Below are 21,023 nucleotides of genomic sequence, written 5' to 3'. Positions count from 1 at the left end.
GTCTCTCTCTCTCTCTGTCTCTCCCCCCTCCCTTTGTGCATCTGTCTGTCTGTCTCTCACTGTGCATCTCTCTCTCTCCCTCTCTCTGTGCATCTCTCTCTCTCCCCCACCGTGCATCTCTCTCCCCCTCTCTCTGTGTATCTCTCTCCCTCTCTGTGTATCTCTCTCCCTCTCTGTGTCTATCTCTCTCTCTCTCTCTCTGTGTGCATCTCTCTCTCTGTGTGCACCCCTCTCTCTCTCTCTGTCTGTGCACCCCTCTCTCTCTGTGTGCACCTCTCTCTCTCTGTGCATCTCCCTCTCTCCCCCCACCTCTCTCTCTCTCTCTCTCTCTCTCTGTCTCTGTGTGCATCTCTGTCTCTGTTTGCATCTCTCTCTCTCTCTGCATCTCTCTCCCTCTCTCTCTCTCCCTCTCTGTGTGCATCTCTCTCTCTCTCTCTCTCTCTCTGTGTGCATCTCTCTCTCTCTCTGTGCATCTCTCTCTCTCTCTCTCTCTCTGTGCATCTCTCTCTCTCTCTGTGTGCATCTCTCTCTCTCTGTGTGTGCATCTCTCTCTCTCTGTGTGTGCATCTCTCTCTCTCTCTGTATGCATCTCTCTCTCTCTGTGTGCATCTCTCTCTCTCTGTGTGCATCTCTCTCTCTGTGTGCATCTCTCTCTCTCTCTCTCTCTGTGTGTGTGCATCTCTCTCTCTCTCTCTCTCTGTGCACCTCTCTCTGTGTGCACCTCTGTGCATCTCCCTCTCTCTCTGTGCATCTCCCTCTCTCTCTGTGCATCTCCCTCTCTCCCTCTCTCCCTCTCTCTCTGCATCTCTCTCTCTCTGTGCGCATCTCTCTCTCTCTGTGCATCTCTCTCTGTGTGCATCTCTGTGCATTTCTCTCTCTCTCTGTGCATCTCCCCCTCTCTCTCTCTCTCTCTCTCTCTGTCTCTGTGTGCATCTCCCTCTCTGTGTGCATCTCCCTCTCTCTCTCTGTCTCTGTGTGCATCTCTCTCTGTCTCTGTGTGCATCTCTCTCTCTCTATCTCTGTGTGCACCTCTCTTTCTCTCTGTGCATCTCTGTGCATCTCTCTCTCTCTCTCTGTGTGCATCTCTCTCTTTCTCTGTCTCTGTGTGCATCTCTCTCTGTGTGTGCATCTCTGTGCATCTCTCTCTCTCTCTCTCTCTCTCTCTGTGCATCTCTGTGTGCATCTCTCTCTGTGTGCATCTCCCTCTCTCCCTCTCTCCCTGTCTGTGCGCATCTCTCTCTCTCTCTCTCTCTCTGCATCTCTCTCTCTGTGTGTGCATCTCTCTCTGTCTCTCTCTCTCTCTCTGTCTCTGTGTGCACCTCTCTCTGTCTCTGTGTGCATCTCTCTCTCTCTCTCTCTCTCTATCTCTGTGTGCACCTCTCTCTCTGTGTGTGCATCTCTGTGCATCTCTTTCTGTCTCTGTCTCTGTGTGCGTCTCTGTCTCTGTGTGCCTCTCTGTCTCTGTGTGTGCATCTCTCTCTGTGTGTGTATCTCTCTCTGTGTGTGCATCTCTGTGCATCTCTCTCTCTCTGTGCGCACCTCTCTCTGTGCGCACCTCTCTCTGTCTCTGTGCGCACCTCTCTCTGTCTCTCTCTCTCTCTCTATCTCTGTGTGCATCTCTCTCTCTGTGTGTGCATCTCTCTCTGTCTCTCTCTCTCTCTCTCTCTCTGTGTGCACCTCTCTCTGTCTCTGTGTGCATCTCTCTCTCTCTCTCTCTCTATCTCTGTGTGCACCTCTCTCTCTCTGTGTGCATCTCTGTGCGTCTCTGTCTCTGTGTGCGTCTCTGTCTCTGTGTGTGCATCTCTCTCTGTGTGTGCATCTCTGTGCATCTCTCTCTCTCTGTGCGCACCTCTCTCTGTGCGCACCTCTCTCTGTCTCTGTGCGCACCTCTCTCTGTCTCTCTCTCTCTCTCTATCTCTGTGTGCACCTCTCTCTCTGTGTGTGCATCTCTGTGCATCGCTCTCTCTCTCTCTGTGTGCATCTCTCTCTCTCTCTCTCTCTCTCTCTCTCTCTCTCTGTGCATCTCTCTCTGTCTCTGTGTGCATCTCTCTCTCTCTATCTCTGTGTGCACCTCTCTCTCTCTCTGTGCATCTCTGTGCATCTCTCTCTCTCTCTCTCTGTGTGCATCTCTCTCTTTCTCTGTCTCTGTGTGCATCTCTCTCTGTGTGTGCATCTCTGTGCATCTCTCTCTCTCTCTCTCTCTCTGCATCTCTGTGTGCATCTCTCTCTGTGTGCATCTCCCTCTCTCCCTCTCTCCCTGTCTGTGCGCATCTCTCTCTCTCTCTCTCTCTGTGCATCTCTCTCTCTGTGTGTGCACCTCTCTCTGTCTCTGTGTGCATCTCTCTCTCTCTCTCTATCTCTGTGTGCACCTCTCTCTCTGTGTGTGCATCTCTGTGCACCTCTTTCTGTCTCTGTCTCTGTGTGTGCGTCTCTGTCTCTGTGTGTGCGTCTCTGTCTCTGTGTGTGCATCTCTCTCTGTGTGTGCATCTCTGTGCATCTCTCTCTCTCTGTGCGCACCTCTCTCTGTGCGCACCTCTCTCTGTGCGCACCTCTCTCTGTGCGCACCTCTCTCTGTCTCTGTGCGCACCTCTCTCTGTCTCTGTGCGCACCTCTCTCTGTCTCTCTCTCTCTCTCTCTCTATCTCTGTGTGCATCTCTCTCTCTGTGTGTGCATCTCTCTCTGTCTCTCTCTCTCTCTCTCTCTCTCTGTCTCTGTGTGCACCTCTCTCTGTCTCTGTGTGCATCTCTCTCTCTCTCTCTCTCTCTATCTCTGTGTGCACCTCTCTCTCTGTGTGTGCATCTCTGTGCATCTCTTTCTGTCTCTGTGTGCGTCTCTGTCTCTGTGTGCGTCTCTGTCTCTGTGTGCGTCTCTGTCTCTGTGTGCGTCTCTGTCTCTGTGTGTGCATCTCTCTCTGTGTGTGCATCTCTCCCTGTGTGTGCATCTCTGTGCATCTCTCTCTCTCTGTGCGCACCTCTCTCTGTGCGCACCTCTCTCTGTGCGCACCTCTCTCTGTGCGCACCTCTCTCTGTGCGCACCTCTCTCTGTGCGCACCTCTCTCTGTCTCTGTGCGCACCTCTCTCTGTCTCTGTGCGCACCTCTCTCTGTCTCTGTGCGCACCTCTCTCTGTCTCTCTCTCTCTCTCTCTATCTCTGTGTGCACCTCTCTCTCTGTGTGTGCATCTCTGTGCATCTCTTTCTCTCTCTGTGTGCATCTCTCTCTGTGTGTGCATCTCTCCCTGTGTGTGCATCTCTGTGCATCTCTCTCTCTCTGTGCGCACCTCTCTCTGTGCGCACCTCTCTCTGTGCGCACCTCTCTCTGTCTCTGTGCGCACCTCTCTCTGTCTCTCTCTCTCTCTCTCTATCTCTGTGTGCACCTCTCTCTCTCTGTGTGCATCTCTGTGCATCGCTCTCTCTCTCTCTGTGTGCATCTCTCTGCGTGCATCTCTCTCTCTCTCTCTCTCTCTCTCTCTCTGTGTGTGCATCTCTCTCTGTGTGTGCATCTCTGTGCATCTCTGTGTGTGTGTGTGTGTGTGTGTGTGTGTGTGTGTGTGCATCTCTGTGCATCTCTCTCTCTCTGTGCGCACCTCTCTCTGTGCGCACCTCTCTCTGTGCGCATCTCTCTCTGTGCGCATCTCTCTCTGTGCGCTTCTCCCTCTCTCCCTCTCTCCCTCTCTCCCTCTCTCCCTCTGTGTCTGTGTACATCTCTCTCTCTCTCTCTCTCTCTCTCTCTGTACATCTCTCTCTCTCTCTCTCTGTACATCTCTCTCTCTCTCTCTGTCTCTGTCTCTCTGTCTCTCTCTCTCTCTCTCTCTCTCTCTCTCTCTCTGTCTCTCTCTCTGTCTCTGTGTGCATCTCTCTCTGTCTCTGTGTGCATCTCTCTGTGTGCAGCTCTCAGTGTGTGCATCTCTGTGCATCTCTCTCTCTCTCTGTGTGCATCTCTCTGTGTGCATCTCTCACTGTCTTTGTGTGCATCTCTCTTTCTCTTTTTGTGTGTGTGCATCTCTCTCTCTCTGTGCATCTCTCTCTCTCTTGCTCTCTCTCTCTCTCTCTGTGCATCTCTCTGTGTGCATCTCTCTCTCTCTCTGTGCATCTGTGTGTGTATCTCTCTCTCTCTGTGTATCTCTCTCTCTGTGTATCTCTCTCTCTGTGTATCTCTCTCTCTGTGTATCTCTCTCTCTGTGTGTATCTCTCTCTCTGTGTGTATCTCTCTCTCTGTGTATCTCTCTCGCTCTCTCTCTCTGTGCATCTCTCGCTCTCTCTCTCTATGCATCTCTGTCTCTCCAGCTCTCTATGCATCTCTCTCTCTCTCTTTGTGTGTGTGTGTGTGTGTGTGTGTGTGTGTGTGTGTGTGTGTGTGTTTCTCTCTCTCTCTCTTTGTGTGTGTCTCTCTCTCTCTTTGTGTGTGTCTGTCTCTCGCTCTGTGTGTATCTCTCTCTCGCTCTGTGTGTATCTCTCGCTCTGTGCATCTCTCTCGCTCTCTTTGTGTGTATCTCTTGCTCTCTTTGTGTTTATCTCTCTCTCTCTCTCTCGCTCTGTGCATCTCTCTCTCTCTGTGCATCTCTCTCTCTCTGTGCATCAGCCTCTCTGTGTGCATCACCCTCTCTGTGTGCATCTCTCTCTCTCTCCCTGTGTGTGTGTGTGTGTGTCTCTCTCTGTGTGTGCATCTCTCTCTCTCCCTATGTGTATCTCTCTCTTTCTGTGTGTATCTCTCTCTCACTCTGTATCTCTCTGTGTGTGCGTCTCTCTGTGTGTGTGTATATCTCTCTCTCTCTCTGTGGATCTCTCTCTCTCTCTCTCTGTGCATCTCTCGCTCTCTATCTCTCTCTCGGTATCTCTCTCTCTCTGTCTCTTTGTGTGTGTGTGTGTGTGTGTGTGTGTGTGTGTGTGTGTGTGTGTCTCCCTCTCTTTGTGTGCATCTCTTGCTCTCTCTCGCTCTGTGCATCTCTCTCTCTCTCTCTCTCTCTCTGCGTGCATTTCTCTCTCTGTGCATCTCTCTCTCTCTCTGCGTGCATTTCTCTCTGTGTGCATCTCTCTCTCTTTGTGCATCTCTCTGTACGTCTCACTCTGTGTGTGCTTCTCTCTCTCTGTCTCTTTCTCTGTGTGTGTGTGTGTGTGTGTGTGTGTGTGTGTATCTCTCTCTCTCTTTGTGTGTATCTCTCGCTCTCTTTGTGTGCATCTCTCGCTCTCTTTGTGTGCATCTCTCGCTCTCTTTGTGTGCATCTCTCGCTCTCTCTCTGTGCATCTCTCGCTCTCTCTCTGTGCATCTCTCTCTCTGTGTGTGTGGATCTCACTCTCTCTTTCTGTGCATCTCGCTCTCTCTGTGCATCTCGCTCTCTCTGTGCATCTCTCTCTCTCTCTGTGTGCATCTGACTTGCTCTCTCTGTGCATCTCGCTCTCTCTGTGCATCTCGCTCTCTCTGTGTGCATCTCTTTCTGTGTACCTCTCTCTCTCTCTCTCTCTCTCTCTCTCTCTTTCTGTGTGCATCTCCTTCTCTCTCTCTCTCTCTCTCTGCATCTCTCTCTATTTCTCTCTCTGTGTGTGTGCATCTCGCTCTCTCTGTGCATCTCGCTCTCTCTGTGCATCTCTTTCTGTGTACCTCTCTCTCTCTCTCTCTCTGTGTGTGCATCTCTCTCTCTCTCTCTCTCTGTGCATATCTCTCTCTCTCTCTCTGTGCATCTCTCTCTCTCTCTCTGTGTGTGTGCATCTCTCTCTCTCTCTGTGTGCATCTTTCTCCCTGTGCATCTCTCTCTCTCTGTGCATCTTTCCCTGTGCATCTCTCTCTCTCTCTGTGCATCTCTCTCTGTGTATCTCTCTCTCTCTCTCTCTCTCACTGTGCATCTCTCTCTCTGTGCATCTCCTTCTGTCTCCCTATGTCTCTGTCTCTCTCTTTCTCTCTCTCTCTCTCTCTCTCTCTGTGTGCATCTCTCTCTCTCTCTGTGTGCATCTTTCTCCCTGTGCATCTCTCTCTCTGTGTGTGTGCATCTCTCTCTGTGTATCTCTCTCTCTCTCACTGTGCATCTCCTTCTCTCTCCCTATGTCTCTGTCTCTCTCTTTCTCTCTCTCTCTCTCTGTTTGTGTGTATCTCTCTCTCTCTCTTTGTGTGCATCTCTCGCTCTCTCTCTCTGTATGCATATCTCTCTCTCTCTCTCTACTCTCTCTGTGCATCTCTGTGTCTCTGATTCTGTCTGTTTGTCTCTCTTTCTCTGTTCACCTCTCTTTCTTCTCTCTCTCTCTCTCTCTCTCTCGCTCTCTCACACACTCTCTCCCTCTCCCCTTGTGCATCTGTCTGCCTCTCACTGTGTATCTCTCTCTTTCTCTCGCGTGCTCTCCCGCACGCTCTCTCTCTACATCCGTCTGTATCTGTCCATTTGTTTGTCTCTCTCCCTCTTCTCTTTCTCTCAGTGTGTCTCTCTGTGCCTCCCTTTCTGTGTCTCCCTTGCTCACTCTCTCTCCCTGTGCATACGTCTGTCTCTTTCTCTCTCTGCCTCTCTCTCTGTGCTTTTGTCTGTCTGTCTGTGTTTCTTTCTCTTTCTCTTTCTGTCCTGTCTCTGTCTGTGCATCCGTCTGTGTCTGTCTATCTGTCTGTCTCTCTCCCTCTTTGCTTTCTCTCTATACGTCTGTCTGTGTGTCTGTCTCTCTCTCGCTCAGTCTGTGTCTCTCTCTTTGTGCATCCGTCTGTGCATCTGTATCTCTCTCTGTGTGCATCTGTCTGTCTGTCCGTCTCTCTCTCTCTCTCTGTGCGTCTGTCAGTCCCATTTCTCTCCCCTTTCTCTGTGCTTCTGTCTGTCTCTCTCTGTTTCGCGCTCTCGCGCTCTTTCGCTCTCTCTGTCACGCCCCCCCCTCTCTGTCACGCCCCCCCCTCTCTGTCACGCCCCCCCTCTCTGTCACGCCCCCCCTCTCTGTCACGCCCCCTCTCTCTGTCACGCCCCCTCTCTCTCGCACTGTAACTCACGCGCTGTCTCTTGCACTGTCTCTCTCTCTCTCTCACGTGCTCTCTCTCGCGTGCTCTCTCTCTCTCTCACGCTGTCTCTCTCTCTCTCGCGCTGTCTCTCTCTCTCTCGCGCTGTCTCTCTCTCTCTCGCGCTGTCTCTCTCTCTCTCTCTCTCTCTCTCGCGCTGTCTCTCTCTCTCTCGCGCTGTCTCTCTCTCTCTCGCGCTGTCTCTCTCTCGCGCTCTCTCTCTCTCTCGCGCTCTCTCTCTCTCTCACGCTCTCTCTCGCGCTGTCTCTCTCTCTCGCGCTGTCTCTCTCTCTCTCTCGCGCTGTCTCTCTCTCTCTCGCGCTGTCTCTCTCTCTCTCACGCTCTCTCTCTCTCTCGCGCTCTCTCTCTCTCTCGCGCTGTCTCTCTCTCTCTCGCGCTGTCTCTCTCTCTCTCGCGCTGTCTCTCTCTCTCTCGCGCTCTCTCTCTCTCTCGCGCTCTCTCTCTCTCTCGCGCTGTCTCTCTCTCTCTCGCGCTGTCTCTCTCTCACGCGCTCTCTCTCTCTCTCTCACGCTCTCTCTCGCGCTCTCTCTCTCTCTCGCGCTGTCTCTCTCTCTCTCGCGCTGTCTCTCTCTCTCTCGCGCTGTCTCTCTCTCTCTCGCGCTGTCTCTCTCTCACGCGCGCTCTCTCTCTCTCTCACGCTCTCTCTCGCGCTCTCTCTCTCTCTCGCACTGTCTCTCGCTCTCTCGCGCTGTCTCTCTCTCTCTCGCGCTGTCTCTCACGCGCGCTGTCTCTCTCTCTCACGCGCTCTCTCTCGCGCCCTTGCTCTCTCTGTGTCTGTGTGTCTTGCTGTTGCTCTCTTGCTCTCTGTGCATCCCTGTGTATCTGTCTATGTCTCTGTCTCTCTCCCCCTTCACTTTCTCTCTATGTGTCTGTCTGTTTTTCTCTGTGCATCCCTGTGTATCTGTCTATGTCTCTGTCTCTCTCCCCCTTCACTTTCTCTCTATGTGTCTGTCTGTTTTTCTCTGTGCATCCCTCTGTTTCCGTCTATGTCTCTGTCTCTCTCCCCCTTCACTTTCTCTCTATGTGTCTGTCTGTTTTTCTCTGTGCATCCCTGTGTATCTGTCTATGTCTCTGTCTCTCTCCCCCTTCACTTTCTCTCTATGTGTCTGTCTGTTTTTCTCTGTGCATCCCTCTGTGCCTTTGTGTCTCTCTCTTTTCGGTGTGTCTGTGGGTCTGTTGTTTTGCCCTACAGTAAAGTGGATTGAGTTTCCTCATTCCCTTCCCCCAAGCTTGTCTTTCATTACCCCAGCTTCCTTGAATGGACATCTTTGCAGGTGTCTGTGTTCTGTCTCTTGCAAATTATTGCCCAACCCTTTTGAATCTCCTCTCTTGTATCGTGTTAAAAGAGCAAAGCACCTTTCTGTAGCTTTTCTGGGCTCCTTCAATGCAGCTGTGACACATGACGCACATTACCAATGTCCCAGTGTTCTTCATAAAAGGCAGAATCAAGATCCGTGTGGATGACATTTGCCACCTGTGCAGCACATGCAGTTCTGGCAGCTAGACGCCGAGCTGGAGCTGTGTTGTGGCTGCCTTCGACTTTTGGTTAAAGAAACTGTGAAGAGTGTGTGTCTGTCAGAGAGAGAGATTCCAATCATGCAAAGATAGTTGGATCTTCTCACTCTTGACCTTCAGCTGGTTTCTGAGATGGGCTATTTTTACTCTGGCAGCTTGACCCAGCTGTGTGATAGGAGCTACTGTTTCCTTCCCAGCAAAGCCTGGCAGAGTAGCGGGAGGCTGTATGTCAGTGGGTGGTATGGCTGAAACGTTGAGCAAGTAGCTGGTGTGGGCAGCTCCTGTCAGTGGTTCCCAGCTCCATTTTTCCAGCGCTCCAGGAGAGAGAGGTAACAAAATGGCAAGAATCCATGTGGCTTGCTCACATTGGTCGCTTTAAGCTGGGATGGAGCTGTTCAGCTAGGAAGACAGGCTGGATAAGAGTCAGAGTCACACAGCACAGAAACAGTGTCTGGTACAGCTCGTCTGTGTGAATCTGATCATCCCAGTCTGACCTATTCCTATTTGCCAGCGTTTGGCCCGTATCCCTCTAAACCCTTCCCATCCGTTTCAACATCCTGATGTCTATTAAATGTTGTAATTGTACCAGCCTCCACTACTTCCTCTGGCAGCTCATTCCATACACACACCACCCTCTGTGGAAAAATTGCCCTTTAGGTCCCTTTTAAATCTTTCCCCTCTATTTTTAAACCAGTAGTTCTGGACTCCCCTATTCTGGATAAAATGACCTTGTCCATTCACCCTATCCATGCCCCTCATGACCTTCTAAACCTCTATAAGGTCACCCCTCAGCCTCTGGCACTCCTACCTCACGCTGTTTTCTTTGGACAAGAGAAAGTTGAGGGGGGGATCCTGAGAGTTGCAGGAGGGGCGTGGACATGGTCGATAGAAAGTAGCTGTTTTCTCCCTAGTCCAAGGATCAAAACCAAGGCGATCTAACTTTTGAGGTGAAAAGCAAGAGGTTTGGAGAATATTAGAAACAATTGTTCTCACCCGGAGTATGATGCGAATCTGGAATGCACTGCCTGGGACAGTAGTGCAGGTGTGAATCCTCAACTATTAGAAGTCTTTGGATGGGCATTTGAAGTATCATAACATTCAAGGCTATGGGCCTAGTACAGGGAATTGTGACTGGTGTAGATTTGTGGTATTTCATTCTCTGTGCAGACTCAATGGACATTGGATGCATGTCCAGCATTTTTTATCTGTCCCTAATTGTAATACTGATATCCCAAATTACAGAAATAAATAAGACATCACAATCTGCAAAACCCATTGACAACAATGACCAAATCTAGAAAGTGAGGGCACTGTTTCAGAATAAGAGGTTTGCTACTTGAGACAGAAATGAATAGGAATTTCTTCTGAAGATTTGTTGTCCTTGCCCTCAAATAGTGGAGGTTAGGTTATTGAAGAATTGAAGGCTGAGTTAAGACAGAAGTTTGATTGAAGGTTGTGAGGCACAGACAGGAAAGTAGAGTAGAGGCCATAATTGAATCGGCCATGATCTTATTGAACATTGAGCAGAACTGAGGTATGAATGGCCTACTCCTCCTGTTTCTGAGTCCAAAATGCTATTTTATTGTTCATTCATGGGACATGGGTGTCACTGGCTGGCCAGCATTTATTGTCTGTACCTAATAGCCTTTGAGAAGGTGGTTGAGAACTGCCGTCTTGAACTGCTGTATTCCATGTGCTGTAAGTAGATCCACAATGCCCTCAGTTGGTTGTTGATTAATTTCACAGATTTTACCGAGATGCAGTGAAAAGCAGTGTCTTGCATGCTATACAGGCAGGTCATACTATACAAAGCGTTTCAGGGTAGCAAAGCACTGTTAGAGCTGCGGAGAAGGTGCTGAGAGAGATAGATCAGAATTAGCATTTAAGACATCCATTCAAATGCCTGATAGCACGGGGGAAGAAGGTGTTATTGTATCTTTTTGTATGTGTATACAAACGTTTACATCTTCTGCCTGATGGAAGAGAGTATAACTGGCGTGGGAGGGAGCTTTAATTATGTTGGTTGCTTTCCTGAGGCAGCAGAATGTGTAAGATTTTGATCCAATGATTAAAGAATAGCTATCAAGCAGGATCCTGGGGAGAAAGCTCCCAGCCAGTGCTGTTCTTCCAGTAGTGGCTGTGGGATCTTTCTCATCCAGCTGAGAAGGCAGGTAGGTTCATTTTAACAACCCGTCCAAAAGATAGTCCTTCTGATAGCGTGGCACTCTTCAACCTACTTGAGCTAAGTGTATAATTGTTTGTAATTCTCCAGTAGTCTAGCACCACCTTATATCTAATACTGTACAATTCTGGCTAATGTCCCTCCAGTGTCCACTGTCACTTCCTTCAGTATCCTCGGATGCATCTCATCTGGTCCAGAAATTTATCAGCTTGAAATACCACCAGCTTCTTCAATAGCTCCCCCACATCAATTTCCAATCCTTTTCCTGACTGAGTGTCCTCCTGGGTAACATCTGCTTTCTTGTTTAATTCAGATAGAAAGTATTTATTCAGTACTGAATGCACCTTACTCCTCAGATCCCCAGCTGGCCCTTGTAACGATACAGCAGCATAATGGAACATGAATTTAACTGGACTCATAATACATAGGAATAAAAACAAAGTTGCTGGAAAAGCTCAGCAGGTCTGGCAGCATCTATGAAGGAGAAAACAGAGTTAACATTTTGGGTCTGATGACACTTCCTTGTTCTGAGGAAGGGTCACTGGACCCGAAATGTTAACTCTGTTTTCTCCTTCACAGATGCTGCCAGACGTGCTGAGCTTTTCCAGCAACTTTGTTTTTGTTCCTGATTTACAGCATCCCCAGTTCTTTTGGTTTTCATAATACCAAGGACATGACTAAAGCTCGAGAGATTTGAGTTCAAATCTCCCCTTGGCAGCTGGAGCTTTTTAAGATTCAATTAATGGATAAATGTATTTTTGGATACAAAATTGGCTGGACAGTAGGAGACTGAGAGTGGTGGTAAACGTTGGTCAGATTGGAGGCCTGCGACCAGTGGAGTCCTGCGGAGTTTGCTGCTGGGTCCACTCTTGTTTGTCTTTCATATAAATGATTTGGATGAGAATAGGATGAATGGTGTCATGTGCAAACTTACTAACCAAAATTGGTGGTAAAGTGGACAGTGAAGGAGGTTATCTGAGACTACAGTGGATCTTGATCAACTGGGCCAGTGGGCCGTTGAATGGCAGATGGAATTTAATTTAGATAAGTGTATGGTGTTGCATTTCGGTAAGACACAGTAGGGCCCCGGAGAGTGTTGTCGAACAGAAGGAGACCTGGAGGTGCAGGTACTTAGTTCCTTGAAAGTGGTGTCACAATTAAACTGGTTGGCAGAGAGGAAGCAGAAAGTAGGATTTAATGGGTCCTTTTCAAATTGACAGGCAGTAACTAGTGGGGTGCAACAGGGATCGGTGCTGGGACACCAGCTATTTACAACGTGTTAATGATTTGGATGAGGGAACAAAATGTTACATCTCCAAGTTTACAGATGGTATCAAGGTGATTGGGGGGAGTGAACTGTGACAAGGATGCAGAAATCTTCCAGCAGTTTGGGTGAGTGGGCAGATCAATGGCAGATGCAGTATAATTTGGATAAATGTGAGGTTATTCACCCTGGAAGCAAAAACAAGAAGGCAGATTACTACCTGAACGGCTGTAAATTGGGAGACAGGAGTGTGCAGTGGGACCTGGGTGTCCATCAAGTTCTCTTATGAAATCACTCGTCATCTCTGCTTCCACTGCCCTCATGGACAGTGGGTTCTGCCTTTTATTGCTCCTGGGTGTGTGTGTGGTTGTTTTTTCAAAAAAAAAAGTTCTTCCTCTCATTTACCCTTCATCCTATACCTAAAACCCTAATTCTCTGAACCCAAGTGCCACCAGCCACTGGGGCCAGTTTTTCCTTTCCAAACCTGTCATCGTTGTATCCCTCCATCTCCTTAAGCCCAGGGAGAGTGACTCCAGTTTCTTCAATTTGGCCTTGTTGCTAAAGTCCCTCATTCCTGAGACTATTCTGTCTTTCTCTTTCCACGTCGTCTCCAGGAGCCTTGTGACCGTCCAAAGACATGGCAATCCTGAACTTCAGTAGCTTCCCTATCAGAATAGTGAGTGGGTACAGCATGACTTTCTCCTCCGAAAGGTCACTGCTATGTGCTTTGCCATCCTGTGGATAAGTTGAGTTCACTGTTTAACTGAAGGGTGGAACCGCAACTGATGTTAGAAACGAAATGGTGCTTTCTCTGTTGTTCCTACGGCAGTCATCCAACAGGACCAGGACCCTGCTTGTTGCTGCTTTCCACCCTCCAAAGGGACTGGATTTCTCGTGGATTACTGAAACCACACTCTGACCTTGCCTTATCGACCTTGTGGTCAGATCTTCCCTCAACTGGGGCTATCTGTTGTCTGAGTGGAATGCAGAAACCAACCAAGTCCTCCGGCATACTGGCCTGATGACAGGTACCTTAACCGCCTGTCTTCTCTAAGCTGAAATAATATGGGATGGGCAAATACCATAACTATTATAGATTTTATTTCCCATGACGGCCTTGTGAAAAGCAGCTTGCTCTGGAGTTGAGTTTCCGTTTTATCAGTGTCTTCTGGATCTAATGCTAGATCTGCACTTCTGTTAAAGACAAGGCAGGGGTTATAACTCCCTCAACATGTTTTCTATTCCCACCTGCTCTTGGAATCACCAATTTAATGTTGTCCACCATGTTAAGCTTCCCTGACCAGTCTGGTACAAACTCTGTTAGAATCTGTTACCCTTTGGACAGGAAGGAGATAGCAGTCAGTGCACAGACATCTGAGAGAGAGAGAGAGGGCCATAAGAGATAGTAGCCTGTACACACATATCCCTGAACAAGAACAAACCTGAGAAATACTAGGCAGTGTGCAGGTACCTCCCTAAGAGATTGGTATCTCTCATTGCCCTATCAGTCACCTGTTTCTTTGGGAGATGCCTGTGCGCTGACCGTTCCCAGTTGGTGTACAGATAACACCTTGGGAGGGGACTAAGAGACAGCAGTCAGTGTACAGATATCTCCCTGAAAGAGAGGTTGGGGGGAGGGTGCATGCGGTGGCACTGAGAGACACAGATTGGTGTAGATTTGACACCCAGAAGGAGAGGAGCCTGAAGTTTGTCTCGGATTGTCTCTCTCTCTCAGAATGACATCAATGTAATGACAGGTGTCATGAAGTCTCTCCTCACTCTCACACACATCTCGGTGTCTCTGTCCGGTTGAGAGGTTCATAACAAAGAGAGAGACTTTCTCCTGTGATTTGGAGGGGAACAGTCCGGAATCTACGTGGGGATGGTTAGAGGGTAGGTGTGGGTGATAGAAATTAAAATGACAACTCGGCTGTCAGGAGGGTGTTAGGAAACCGCTCCTAGAAAGCGCTGAAGAAATCTGGAACTCTTCTACCTCCACCAACTCCAAAAAAAGTCGTTCAGACTGGAAGATCATATAAAAAGCAATTAATAAAATTGTTTGGGTAAACTTCATAAAAGTGGTGTCGTGGATCAGCCATGATCTGACTGTGTCATAGGACAGCATTAATAAGTTGAATGGGGAGCTGTTGCCTTGAACTGCTATGACCTGTGTGCTGTAGGTAGGCCTACAGGGCCCTTGGAGAGGGAGTTCCAGGATTTTGACCCAGCAACACTGAAGAAATGACTAATATATTCCCAAATCAAGAGGGTGCGTGGTTTGAAGAGGAACTTGCAGGGCTGGTGTTCCCAAGCTTGTGCTGCCCTTGTCCTTCCAACTGGAAGTGGTCATGGCTTTGGAAGGTGCTGTCTAAGAAGCCTTTAATTTCTGCAGTTCATCTTGGAAATGGTACACACTGTTGCTACTGAGTGTTGGTGCTAGAGGGACTGAATGTTGAAGATGGGGAATAGGAAATCAATCAAGTATTTTTCTGTGTTGAGCTTCTTGAGTGTTGCTGGAGGTGCACACACCCAGGCAAGCAAGGAGTATTCTATCACAGTCCTTGCATGTGCCTTTGTCAGTTGTCAACCAGCTTTGGCCAATGAGTAGAGGAGTCACTTCCTGAGGGATTCCTTGCCTCTGACCTGTTCTTGTAGCCACAGAATTTATATAGCAGGTCCAGTTCATTGTTTGGTCAATGGCAACTTTGCAATTGGGCCCCATTCTCAAATTGAATGAGCAGAGACCACCTTGGGTTTAATTGAAAAATAAGCTGGTGATGATGTTTAGAATGTGAACAAAGGAGATTGGGTAGACCTAATCTGTTCTGATAAGATGAAATGAAATGATTTGTATAGGGAGTTTAAGGTTTACTTTAAATACCAAGGATTCAGAGCAGTGGAGGAGGAACAGTGTAGAATGGGAGATTTGGAACCTTGGAGTGACAATGCAGCAAACCTATGTGCTCACAGGACTATCAATAAATGGACACTAAGCAGCGAGAGTAGTGCTTTCTTCTCTGTGCCCATCACTGTAACCTCATCCGAGATTTTGGTTTTGCCTGTTTTGTAATTCACATTACTCCAGCATTGGTGGCTATGTATTCAGCTCCTGCTCTAACCCTCGCTGTCCCTTTTGTCTCGTTCATTTTCTCTTTCCCAATATCTTGCTTGCTCTCCCCCTACCCGCCTATTATCTCTCAGTCTGTCTCTCCCACTCTCTTTCTCTCTTGCTTTCTTTGTCTCGCCTCTTTTTTGGAAATTTAAGTTTGTAAGTTTAAGTTTTTTTAAGGAAGTGATAAAGACGATTAAGGAGAGGGTGGTGGATGTTGTCTTTATGGATTTTAGCAAGGCCATCATGGCAGGCTAATATAAAAGGTGAAGTCATAGAGTCATAGAGTAATACAGCATAGAAACAGGCCTTTCAGCCCAAATTGGTCCATGCTAACCATGGTGCCCACTCAGTTAGTTCCAGTTGTCTGCATTTGGTCCATATCCCTCTAACCCCTTCCCATCCATGTACCTATCCAAGATAATAGGGTGTAGAGCTGGATGAACACAGCAGGCCAAGCAGCATCAGAGGAGCAGGAAAGCTGATTCTTCAGGCCTAGGCCCTTCTTCATACAACTATTCAGATGCTTTTTAAAGTTGCCATTGTACCTGCCTCAACCACTTTCTCTAGCAGCCCATTCCATATACGCACCACTTTCTGTATGAAGAAGTTACCCCTCAGGTCCTTAAATCTTGCCCCTCTCACCTTAGTTTTCAATTCCCTGTCCCTGGGAAAAAGTCTATATGCATTCGTCCTATCGATGCCCCTGAAGATTTTTATACACCTCAATAACGTCGCTCCTCATTCTCCTAAGTTCTAAGGAATAAAGTCCTATCCTTGCCAACCTCTCCCTATTACTCAAGCCTACTAGTCCTGGCAGTATCTTCCTAAATCATCTTTGCACACACTCCAGTTTAACTATGTCTTTCCTATAATAGGGTGACCAAAAGTGTACACAATACTCCATGTGCAGCCTCACCAATGACTCATACAAATGTAACAGAATGTTACAACTCCTGTACTCAATGCCTCGACTGCATTTTAGATGTCTTCTTCAACACCCTGTCTACCTGTGACACAGCTTTCGACGAACTGTGGACTTGCACTCCTAGATCCCTCTGTTTCACAGCACTCCTCAGGACCCTACCATTTACTGTATAAGTCCTACCTTGGTTTGACTTTCCAAAGTGCATCACCTCACACTTATCTGCATTGAATAGCATTTGCCAATTCTTAGCCCACTTCCCCATCTGATCAAGATCCATCTGTAATTTTTGATAACCTTCCTCACTAACAGTGATATCTCCTGATTTTGTATCCTCTGCAAACTTGCTAATCATGCCTTGTACATTCACATTCAGTCACATTGGATCCACAGTGAGCTGGCAAGATGGAAGGTGATGGGCTTAATCATAGAAGGCAGATTAAGTGTGGAAGGGTGTTTTTCTGACTAGAGATCTGTGACCACATAGTATTTTACAGGGCTCAGTGCTGGGACCCCTGTTGTCATAATATATATTATGTACGTACATACGTACACACACGTATTTAAAAATAGTATCAGAGATAATGGGAACTGCAGATGCTGGAGATTCCAAGATAATAAAATGTGAGGCTGGATGAACACAGCAGGCCAAGCAGCATCTCAGGAGCACAAAAGCTGACGTTTCGGGCCTAGACCCTTCATCAGAGAGGGGGATGGGGGGAGGGAACTGGAATAAATAGGGAGAGAGGGGGAGGCGGACCGAAGATGGAGAGTAAAGAAGATAGGTGGAGAGAGTGTAGGTGGGAAGGTAGGGAGGGGATAGGTCAGTCCAGGGAAGACGGACAGGTCAAGGAGGTGGGATGAGGTTAGTAGGTAGCTGGGGGTGCGGCTTGGGGTGGGAGGAAGGGATGGGTGAGAGGAAGAACCGGTTAGGGAGGCAGAGACAGGTTGGACTGGTTTTGGGATGCAGTGGGTGGAGGGGAAGAGCTGGGCTGGTTGTGTGGTGCAGTGGGGGGAGGGGATGAACTGGGCTGGTTTAGGGATGCAGTGGGGGAAGGGGAGATTTTGAAACTGGTGAAGTCCACATTGATACCATATGGCTGCAGGGTTCCCAGGCGGAATATGAGTTGCTGTTCCTGCAACCTTCGGGTGGCATCATTGTGGCAGTGCAGGAGGCCCATGATGGACATGCCATCAAGAGAATGGGAGGGGGAGTGGAAATGGTTTGCGACTGGGAGGTGCAGTTGTTTGTTGCGAACTGAGCGGAGGTGTTCTGCAAAGCGGTCCCCAAGCCTCCGCTTGGTTTCCCCAATGTAGAGGAAGCCGCACCGGGTACAGTGGATGCAGTATACCACATTGGCAGATGTGCAGGTGAACCTCTGCTTAATGTGGAATGTCATCTTGGGGCCTGGGATAGGGGTGAGGGAGGAGGTGTGGGGACAAGTGTAGCATTTCCTGCGGTTGCAGGGGAAGGTGCCGGGTGTGGTGGGGTTGGAGGGCAGTGTGGAGCGAACAAGGGAGTCACGGAGAGAGTGGTCTCTCCGGAAAGCAGACAGGGGAGGGGATGGAAAAATATCTTGGGTGGTGGGGTCGGATTGTAAATGGCGGAAGTGTCGGAGGATAATGCGTTGTATCCGGAGGTTGGTAGGGTGGTGTGTGAGAACGAGGGGGATCCTCTTGGGGCGGTTGTGGCGGGGGCGGGGTGTGAGGGATGTGTCGCGGGAAATGCGGGAGACACGGTCAAGGGCGTTCTCGATCACTGTGGGGGAAAGTTGCGGTCCTTAAAGAACTTGGACATCTGGGATGTGCAGGAGTGGAATGTCTTATCGTGGGAGCAGATGCGGCGGAGGCGGAGGAATTGGGAATAGGGGATGGAATTTTTGCAGGAGGGTGGGTGGGAGGAGGTGTATTCTAGGTAGCTGTGGGAGTCGGTGGGCTTGAAATGGACATCAGTTACAAGCTGGTTGCCTGAGATGGAGACTGAGAGGTCCAGGAAGGTGAGGGATGTGCTGGAGATGGCCCAGGTGAACTGAAGGTTGGGGTGGAAGGTGTTGGTGAAGTGGATGAACTGTTCGAGCTCCTCTGGGGAGCAAGAGGCGGCGCCGATACAGTCATCAATGTACCGGAGGAAGAGGTGGGGTTTGGGGCCTGTGTAGGTGCGGAAGAGGGACTGTTCCACGTAACCTACAAAGAGGCAGGCATAGCTGGGGCCCATGCGGGTGCCCATGGCCACCCCCTTAGTCTGTAGGAAGTGGGAGGAGTCAAAAGAGAAGTTGTTTAGTGTGAGGACGAGTTCAGCTAGGCGGATGAGAGTGTCGGTGGAGGGGGCCTGGTCGGGCCTGCGGGACAGGAAGAAGCGGAGGGCCTTGAGGCCATCTCCATGCGGAATGCAGGTGTACAGGGACTGGACGTCCATGGTGAATATGAGGTGTTGGGGGCCAGGGAATTGGAAGTCCTGGAGGAGGTGGAGGGCATGGGTGGTGTCACGGACGTAGGTGGGGAGTTCCTGGACCAAAGGGGAGAAAATGGAGTCCAGATAGGTGGAGATGAGTTTGGTGGGGCAGGAGCAGGCTGAGACGATGGGTCGACCAGGGCAGGCAGGTTTGTGGATTTTGGGAAGGAGATAGAAACGGGCCGTGCGGGGTTGGGGAACAATGAGGTTGGAGGCTGTGGGTGGGAGGTCCCCTGAGGTGATGAGGTCATGAATGGTGTTGGAGATGATGGTTTGGTGCTCGGGTGTGGGGTCATGATCGAGGAGGCGGTAGGAGGTGGTGTCGGAGAGTTGGCGTCTGGCCTCGGCGATGTAGAGGTCAGTGCGCCATACTACCACTGCGCCACCCTTGTCTGTGGGTTTGATCGTGAGGTTGGGGTTGGTATTTAAAAATAAATAGTTTGAAGAAGAATGTAGGTAGTCTGATTAGTAAATTTACGGATGACACCAAGACGGTGGAGCTGTGGATAATGAGGAGGATTGCTAGAGGATACAGCAAGATGTAGATAGGCTGGAGACTTGGGTGGAGATGTCGCAGAGTTTAGTCTGAACAAATGTGAGGTGATGCATTTTGGAAGGTCTAACGCAGGAGGGCAGTGTACAGTAAATGGCAGAATCCTTACTAGTGCCAACATAGAGGGATTTAGATGTACAGACTGACAGTCCCCTGAAAGTGGCAGCACAAATGGATAAAGTGGTCAAGAAGGTAATATGGTTAGTTTGCCTTCGTCGCTCAGGAAATAGTGTGAAAATTGGCAAGTCACAATGCAGCTGTATAGAACTTTAGTAAGGCCACATTTGGAATATCGTGTAATTTTCTGGTTGCCATACTAACAGAAGGATGTGGAGGCTTTGGAGAGGGTACAGAAACAGTTTGCCAGGATGTTGCTTGGTTTGGAGGGAATTATTTGTGAGAAGAGATTGGACAAACTTGATTGTTTATGTCTGCTGAAGAATGAGGGACGATCTGATGGAAACTTACAAAACTATTAGATAGAATGGATAGTTGAGCCTTTTTCTCATGGTAGAAATATCAATTACCAGGAGACATAGGTTTAACGTAAAAGGGGGAAAGTTTAAAGGAGATGTGAGAGGCAAGTTTTTTTACACAGAGGGTGGTAGGAACATGTTTCCAGAGGAGGTGATGGGAGTAGATATAATAGCAACAGTTAAGAGGTACCTTGACAGCTAACTGAAGAGGCAGGAGATAAAGGGATATAGACTGCCTGGAGATTAAGAGTCTTTAGTTTAGAAAGGCATCATGTTGGGCACAGTCTTGGTTGGCCAGAGGGCCTGTTTCTGTGCTGAACTGTTCTTTGGTCTTTTAAGGTGCCCTTTAAGACTGACCTCATTGACTGAGCTTTTCGTTGCCTGTCCCCAACACCTCCTCACGTGGCTGTTGGTTAAAAGTTGCCTGAAAATGTTTCCATCTATGTGGTACAGGTCACCCTCCATGTGCAGGACACCACAGACCTGTCGGCACTTACTTGCTGAGCATCTGCTGCTGATTTTTCATGCCCTGCCTCTACCGCCACATAATATCCCTTGACCTCTTTAGCAACTAGAGCAAAATCTACCACCTCCTTGAAAACTCATCAGGTGTTGACCTCAACCACTTTCCATGATAGTGAATCCCAAGACTGGTTGAAGACATGTCTCCTCCTCTCAGTTCTGAATGGCCTACCCTGTAATCCTTAGACTGTGACCCCTGGTTCTGTACTCCCACACTGTCAGGAGAAATAAACTCGTAGGACCATTGGGATAGAGCAGCATTGCTGGGCAGAGCTAGTGTGCGCTGAATGGGCTGAATGAACAACCTTTTTTTTGCTCTGAAACCTTTAGGGGTTAACGCAGTGAAATACCAAGTTTTTTTTTCCAACTTAAGTGCCTTTCCCGCAAAGAGTGTTGAGTATTTGAGCTGGACTGCTGTTTTCCAATACAAAGGTAATTTGCTGGTCTGTAGGCTGAGCACATCAAGATTGCCTAAATTAGTGGAGTTTCATATGTATTGCACTCTCAATCTTCCAGATGATTAACAAACCAGTAGCATCCATACAAAGTTTGCCCAACAGATGCCTGTATCCCAAATGAAACACACCAGTTGTTTGGCCGTCTGAGCATGTGAAGTATTACATCATGTGCAAAGCTCCAAGGCATTACAACTGTAAGGGACAGATGGAAAATTTCTATAGCAACCGTGCTCAATAAGTTGTGTTACTTGAGCCCAATGTACAACTTCAACTTGATATTACAAATCCTATGCAAATTATCCCACTTGTTGATCACTAAGCACCACGAGGGAAAATGACAATAAACATTCACCAGCATTCTGTTCCTAGATTCCTTGTACTGGTCTGTCACTGTATAACAGTGGGGTACAGTACTGGTGGGGACAGGCCTGTCACTGTATAACACTGGGGTACAGTACCGGTGGGGGTCAGGTCTGTCACTGTATAACACTGGGGTACAGTACCGGTGGGGACAGGTCTGTCACTGTATAACACTGGGGTACAGTACCGGTGGGGACAGGTCTGTCTCTGTATAACACTGGGGTACAGT

General features: G+C 48.7%; 2 protein-coding genes across 2 annotated transcripts in view; one reads left to right on the top strand and one right to left on the bottom strand.

The window, feature by feature from the left end:
- Window positions 1-7,236, bottom strand: part of LOC132206747 (putative uncharacterized protein DDB_G0271982) — a gene marked incomplete at both ends in the record, with an annotated part of 17,079 nt that extends 9,843 nt beyond the window's left edge. The window contains one exon of the mRNA XM_059641662.1: window positions 7,186-7,236. Within this exon, the coding sequence (XP_059497645.1) occupies window positions 7,186-7,236 (51 nt within the window). The remainder of the gene's footprint in view (window positions 1-7,185) is intronic.
- Window positions 1-21,023, top strand: part of LOC125449251 (glycogen phosphorylase, muscle form) — a 79,499-nt gene that overhangs the window by 16,497 nt on the left and 41,979 nt on the right. The gene's annotated exons all lie outside the window — the stretch shown is intronic.

This window comes from Stegostoma tigrinum, chromosome 42 (assembly GCF_030684315.1).
Source record: "Stegostoma tigrinum isolate sSteTig4 chromosome 42, sSteTig4.hap1, whole genome shotgun sequence".
NCBI lineage: Eukaryota > Metazoa > Chordata > Chondrichthyes > Orectolobiformes > Stegostomatidae > Stegostoma > Stegostoma tigrinum.
The sequence above is the reverse complement of the archived record's forward strand: the minus strand, read 5'-3'. Positions and strand labels throughout refer to the sequence as shown.